Here is a 6,000-nt window from a genome sequence, read left to right on the forward strand (position 1 = left end):
GAGCGCGAAAGGATAGTTGGGGAGAGGAGGCTTCGATGGGCTTCGAAGAACGATCCAGGCAACCAGGGCAGCCGCCATGGACCCACATACCGTCACACTCCACTTCATCACGGCATGTAAAAACCACCGAGCTAGCTTGCTGGCCTCGGATCTCCTCTTGAGGGGGAAGGAACGCCCGGGTGGTCCGATCCGATCGGACCGTACGGTCACTGCCCCGGCCCGGGCCGGTCCCGGCCCGGGTCCGGCACAGCGGCACGGTCGAGTCAACGGTTCGGAGCGGCCTCAGTCCGCAGGTCTGGCTGGCACCGGTGACGTACCGTACCGGCGGCGGCCGCCCTCACCCCGGCGAGCCCGGCGGGCCCGGCCAGCCCGACCCGGTCGGACCGGCCCGGGCCTGCGGCGGGCCCGGCGGGGCCCGCCGGGCGGCGTTCCGAGTTCCGATGATTGAAGTCACAACTTAGTGAGTCACAGCGACGGTGGCCGGGGCCCGGGGGGGCGGCGGCCGGCCCGGGTTACGGTAGTACCGCCGCGCCAGCCCGGCTGTGACTGCCGTGAGTGAGCGTGCCGTACTGCAGTGCCGGGCCCGGCACGGGCCGCCTGGGCCCCCGCCCGGCGGATCAGATTGTGCCGCGTGACTCTTAGTGACTCCGAGTCAGCGTCCGCTGGCGGTGACCGGGCCCGTGAAGGCTCGCCGCGCCGCGGCTGGCCCGCCGGCCCGCCACCCGGCGGCGGGGCCCGCCGAACTTCGGCGGAACTTGCCAGAGGCTGAGCCTAACTCACCCAACTCCGAGTACGGTAGGGTCGTAGGTCCTCCCGGTAGAAGTAGCGCTGAGGCGACCATGAGGATGGCCCCGCCGCATGCAGGGGAGGAAGGAGCCTCGGAGGGAAAGTGAAGGAGGAGGTTCTAGGAGGAAAGGTCGACCCACCGCTAAGAGCTGCTTCCTCTTGTCTTGCCGCAACCCAACTGAGTTGTCACGAGAGTCACGGCAACGTGAACTCAGGCTGATCCTGACTGAGCTCGGACAGTGTTGGGTGGAACAGCAGCCAGCGTAAGTAACAGGTGACAGGTGTGTCTGAGCTTGTGAAGAGAAGAGTGCGTCTCCTGCAGACTGTCTCTCTGGTCAAGTCTCTACTATTGAGTCCTACAAGGCTCTACAGATCGGACCCGATGCCGCTGAGGAACAGGTCAGAGCTGGCAACCAAGTTCACCTACAACCCCCACAACGAGACGTGGCAGACCCACAAAGTGCGGGTGGTGGTGGATAAGAAGCCATTTGCTCAAGGCGGGATGAGAGTTTGCATGAAGCTGTACGAACTTGAGGACAGCGGAGACTTTGTACCGTGTGTTGCAAAGGTGTTCAAGAAAGAGACGAACAGCAAGGAATACTTCGACGAGGCTCTCACGCAGATGGCAGCTGAGTGCTTTGCGCAAGAGTTCAACAAGCTCAAGACAAAGTGGAAAGTATCATTTCTGCCAGTGAATGTGATGATGCTCAACGAAAGAAACGGACAACTGTGCAACGTCGAGCCCCTTCTGCTCGGGGACTACGTGAAGCACAACGACAATGACGGGAACGTGGAGACGTCGGAGCAGCTCCCGCAGGCGTTCACGCACTTCACGTGGGAGGCATCGAGGCACATGCTCATCGTCTGCGACATCCAAGGCCTGGCAGATTGTTACACAGACCCGCAAATTCACAGCATCGACGGACAAAGTTTTGGAAGAGGCAACCTGGGCCAGGTATGGCATGCTGTCATGGGGATGTGTTTGATTCTGACTAAGAGTTGTGTTATCTTTGTTTGTGATTAAGAATCTTGCTGTGTTTGACACTGCTTCCTAGCATGGGATTCTCAAGTTCTTCAAGACCCACAAGTGCAACCGAATCTGCCAAGCTCTCAAACTGCCTCCGACTGATCGAAAGATTGCAGACCGACAGGTGTGAAGGAAGACTTCCTGGCCTCTGCGCTGTCCGCTGTCCGCTGCCCTGACAAACCACCCTGCAGATCATGGATAGGTTTGAAGTCATCAAGAAAAAGATGGTCGCACATGTGAAAGAGGGTGGTTGAGTTGCTGAGGTCATTTCTCACAGCAAAACTTACAAGAGCCCAAGTTTGACTCCGAGAAATTTGCTCGAGGAATGGCAGGAGCCATGGAGATGGTGCAGTGGCTTTGAAACGTCAGATGTCTATTGAGACTGCGTTTTTTCAGGTTGGCAGTGAGAGGCAGGGAAGATCGTCGAGGTATTCTAACATCTGTCCTGCCCACTATTTGCTGACCCGAGAACAGGAATGTTTCCCCGTTGAGAGATAGAAGCGAAGGAGTCGACAAGGTCTGTCTTCTGAGAAGCTTGTCAGCGCTGCTGACATGTGAACATCGTCAGGCTGGGATTGACGACAACGGGATTCGACCGTTCGATCGGACAAGCTCCGGTGCAGTCCCTTGCTGATACCTCATGCGAGTAGTAGTGATGAGGTTGCAGCGGGGCAGCTCAGTGCCGGCCAACGGAGTGAGATCGCTGCGGTGCAGTATCGCCTGCAGCAGCTGCAGATCATGTCTGCGAAAGGCGACAGGAGATGAAAATTTTTCCAAGATACATTTTGAGTGAAGGTGAATGTTGATAGAGACGAGGAGGTGGAGCTATATAAGGCAGGACTTTAAAGAAAGGAATGGTTAGTTGTCACTCGTTGCGAGCCTCACCCTCCTGCCGGTGCTTGATACAACATCTCTGTGCGCACGGCCCTTTTCCTCGGACCATCAGAACCATAGCTGCCCATGTTCTCCAGCTGCGCTCGCCAGAGGTCCCACTTGATGTCGTCATCCCCACTGCCGTCAAAGGGGTTTTCGAGCTCGACTTGCACGCGGTAGAGGGTGAGGACGATGAGGACGTAAAAGATGCCGACGAAGTACCCGGACTCACACCCGTACTGCGACGGCATCTCCGAGTTGTTCTGCTTCTCGCAGAAGTGATTCCAATAAGGAGCGAGGAGGATAGGAGAGATGTGAATCAGGGCAAAGCAGAAGAGTCGCAGACCGATGGGCGTCTCCGAGTCTCGCACGGCTCTCACACCCTCGAAGTGCGTCATCAGGTCCCGCAGGTACATCTGCATCCTCGACAGGCCTCCCTCCCCGGGCTTCGAGTATCCTGTGCGTGGGAGGAACTCCTTCATCTTTTGCGCCAGCGCCGAGAAGCCGTCGTAGATGACATGCCCTGCCTCAGGGTTTCTCGTTGAGCTCTTGAGGTAGCACGTGATGTCGTCGAGCAGCTTCAACATCAGGTCCTCCACCTCGCCCACGAACTTTGCCTCCTCGTCTCTATCCCACGTCTTGAACATCAAGAACAGGGCAAACCTGTACAACACCTCAGCACAAACCTCCCATTCCTCGTCCACTCAAACACTGACATGGTTCCCTTGAAGCTCCCTAAGCAACTCAATGCCCGCTCCCTCCTGGTGAAGCTCGCCTGCACACGATGTCAGTTGCCATCGCACACAACGGCGGCACGGAGAGAGAAGAGGACAAGCTTATCATCATCAACGCATGCATACCTGCACGCAGAAGACCAGAGGGAAGACAGTGCCGACCGCGACAATGCTCATCGAGAAGTCAAAGGAGAAATCGAGCACGCCTGACAGCTTCAGTCAGGTCTGCACGAGGACTCAGTTGAGCTCTGACCTTTGGCACAGCAGAATGTTGCCAAGTTTGTGAGCGCCACCATGAATAAAGTATGCCACGTGCCTGGCTATAATCAGAAAACAGGACCTGTTTTGTAAATAGCATGTCTTACATGCAAACTTGATCCCTTCGTAAAATGTTCCGAGATATTCCATGAAGTATTTCCATGTCTTCTTGTTTTCTTCCTCAACAAGAGTACTTCTGCTCGTGTTCTGCCCCAAATCGTCCTGCCTTGTCATCGTTCGTTGTTGCTCTCAACTTCCACTACCCATTCCTTTGCAGCACCGCTTCCAACTTGCTGAAACAAATCTCACAATCAAAACTTTGTTACAAAACAACGTCAAAGATCATTTCACTTTCCCTCTCCTCTCTTCAACCTCAAGATACAAACTGATTCCTTCATCCCTCTACTTTGCTCGTAGAGATCATGAGAGTCCCTTCCTTGTAGACTTTCAGACCTGCTGTATGCAGACAGCATCTGCTAGCATCGATCTTTGTAAATCTACTGATGTTTCTGATCTTTCATCTTCGTCTCCTCTTGCGCTCCTCCTTTCCCTTTCACGCATCGCCGTCTCCCTGAGTCCTCAAAATCTGTTGGAAACGGTCGTAACGACAGCCGAAAATAGCAAAGCGGGCTCCCGGCCGGGCACTCAGCGCCGGCGGCCGGGGCCGCGGGCCGCCCCGGCGCGGCTCAGTGCCGGGCCGGCGGGCCCAGCTGAGCTGAGCGCCCACCGTACTGTGCCACGTCCGAGTCACGCCACGGTCCGATGGGGGCCGGGCCCCGCGCTCAAGCCCCAGTCCTTGCCCCCCGTGATTCCCGGAGTCCCAGGCCATGCCCAGCCAGTGCCACCGACTGGCTCAGAGAAATGAGTCCCCGGCGGGAACGGGAGTCTCCGGGCCGCGGCCCGTAACTTACCAACCGTGAACTGGCCGCGCAAGCCGCTGGCGGGCACTCGGCCCACTCGCGGCCCGGGCCTGGCCGCCCCCGGCCGAGCCTCGGAGGCTCCACCCGTCCGGCGCCGTACGGTCCGGGTGACGCCGCCGGGCCGCGGACTGACTCCCTCAGAGCCTCTGACCGTCCGGGCCGAACCGGTCACGGCGGGCGGTGCCCAGTGGCGGCGCCGCCGCCGGCCCGGGCCGGGCGGCCCGGTGACTCCCGGCCCCGGCGCCCGGGCCGGGCGAGTCAGCGGCGCCGGATGGCCCGGGCGAGTCCTAGTAAGTTTTTAAAATAACGTTTTAGCACGCCTTCTTGCCGCAGTTTGAAAAAGCGGTGGGGATGGCGAGCAGCGATGAGCAGGAGATAGGAGGAGAGGCGAGTCGTTATGTGGACGGCGAAGATCTGTCGGAAGAAGATGTCCAGCTAGCTCAACAGAAGGTCCTCGACGCCTTGCAAGGGTTGAAAGATGCTGTGCAGCAGATGGACGACTCTGTCTGTTACCTCAACGCGGAGGCAGGGCTCTTGAAAGGCAAGATGAGGAAGCTAGAGACATCTTCAAACATGCTCTATGCACCATTCAGAGCAGCACTCTTTGAGTACGCTGCTGAATCTCGAGGAACCTGTGGATAAGATGAAGGATCGCTGAGTTTCATCATTCCAAATAACACACCAGATCGATGGGCTGATCTCTCGATTAATTAGAGTGAGTGCCATGCTAACCAACACAATGAGCAAATTGTGCGAGAGGTATCTGGAACGCGTTTGTTGTATTTTTCTAGATATTTCAGGTCTCCATTGAATACAATACGTATTTTCACCTTCAACTTCAAGTTTTGTTGATTCACAGTCATGGAACCATGCTCGTCAGGACCTGCATTTGTAGAGAGTGGAGCCTCGAATGCACTCACCCAATTTGATGTCATTTGAGAAGAAAATTGATAGTCTGATGTAAGCTTCAGCTGGCTTGTACAACGCCTTGACCGATTTCTCGATTGATTTCCCCATCGCCGGTACTTCATCATTTATCACTTTGGTCCACAAGTATTTGACGCAGAACAGGAGTCCAAACTTTGCCTGTTTGTGAAATGCTTCATCTGCTTCCTCATCCTGCTTTTTCTCCTCCCTCCTCCCTCCTCCCTCCTCCCTCCTCCCTCCTTCCTCCTCTTCCACTTCTTCTGCTCATCTCGACTCTCTCGGAGGTGCCATCAGAGGTATAAATAAAGGGCACTAATTTGCCAGGATACATAGTACCACGGGTACACCTGGATTACCATTATTATTAATCATAATTAGTATTATGTACCGGTATTAGAAAATGGTAGGGGATAGGGGGGAGCGAAAATGGGTTCTAATTAATGACCGATGGGAGAAAACATAAAAGAAAACACTG

The 6,000-nt window shown here is 56.0% G+C and overlaps 3 protein-coding genes across 3 annotated transcripts; 2 read left to right on the plus strand and 1 right to left on the minus strand.

Moving 5' to 3' along the window:
- Positions 1-824: 824 nt before the first annotated feature.
- Positions 825-1,943, plus strand: GUITHDRAFT_84952 (hypothetical protein; the record flags this gene model as incomplete). The annotated part of the gene is made up of 2 exons (XM_005838900.1): positions 825-1,741; positions 1,842-1,943. Exons 1-2 carry the CDS (start codon positions 1,169-1,171, stop codon positions 1,941-1,943), a joined length of 675 nt encoding a protein of 224 aa, XP_005838957.1. The 5' UTR covers positions 825-1,168.
- Positions 1,944-2,578: 635 nt separating this feature from the next.
- Positions 2,579-3,716, minus strand: GUITHDRAFT_161484 (hypothetical protein; the record flags this gene model as incomplete). The annotated part of the gene is made up of 4 exons (XM_005838901.1): positions 2,579-3,349; positions 3,373-3,461; positions 3,547-3,626; positions 3,674-3,716. 4 exons carry the CDS (start codon positions 3,714-3,716, stop codon positions 2,695-2,697), a joined length of 867 nt encoding a protein of 288 aa, XP_005838958.1. The 3' UTR covers positions 2,579-2,694.
- A 1,233-nt stretch (positions 3,717-4,949) lies between these two features.
- On the plus strand, positions 4,950-5,240 carry GUITHDRAFT_102593 (hypothetical protein; the record flags this gene model as incomplete). Its single annotated transcript, XM_005838902.1, has 1 exon — positions 4,950-5,240. One exon carries the CDS (start codon positions 4,950-4,952, stop codon positions 5,238-5,240), a length of 291 nt encoding a protein of 96 aa, XP_005838959.1.
- Between the last annotated feature and the right edge of the window lie 760 nt (positions 5,241-6,000).

This window comes from Guillardia theta (genome assembly GCF_000315625.1).
Source record: "Guillardia theta CCMP2712 unplaced genomic scaffold GUITHscaffold_10, whole genome shotgun sequence".
NCBI lineage: Eukaryota > Cryptophyceae > Pyrenomonadales > Geminigeraceae > Guillardia > Guillardia theta.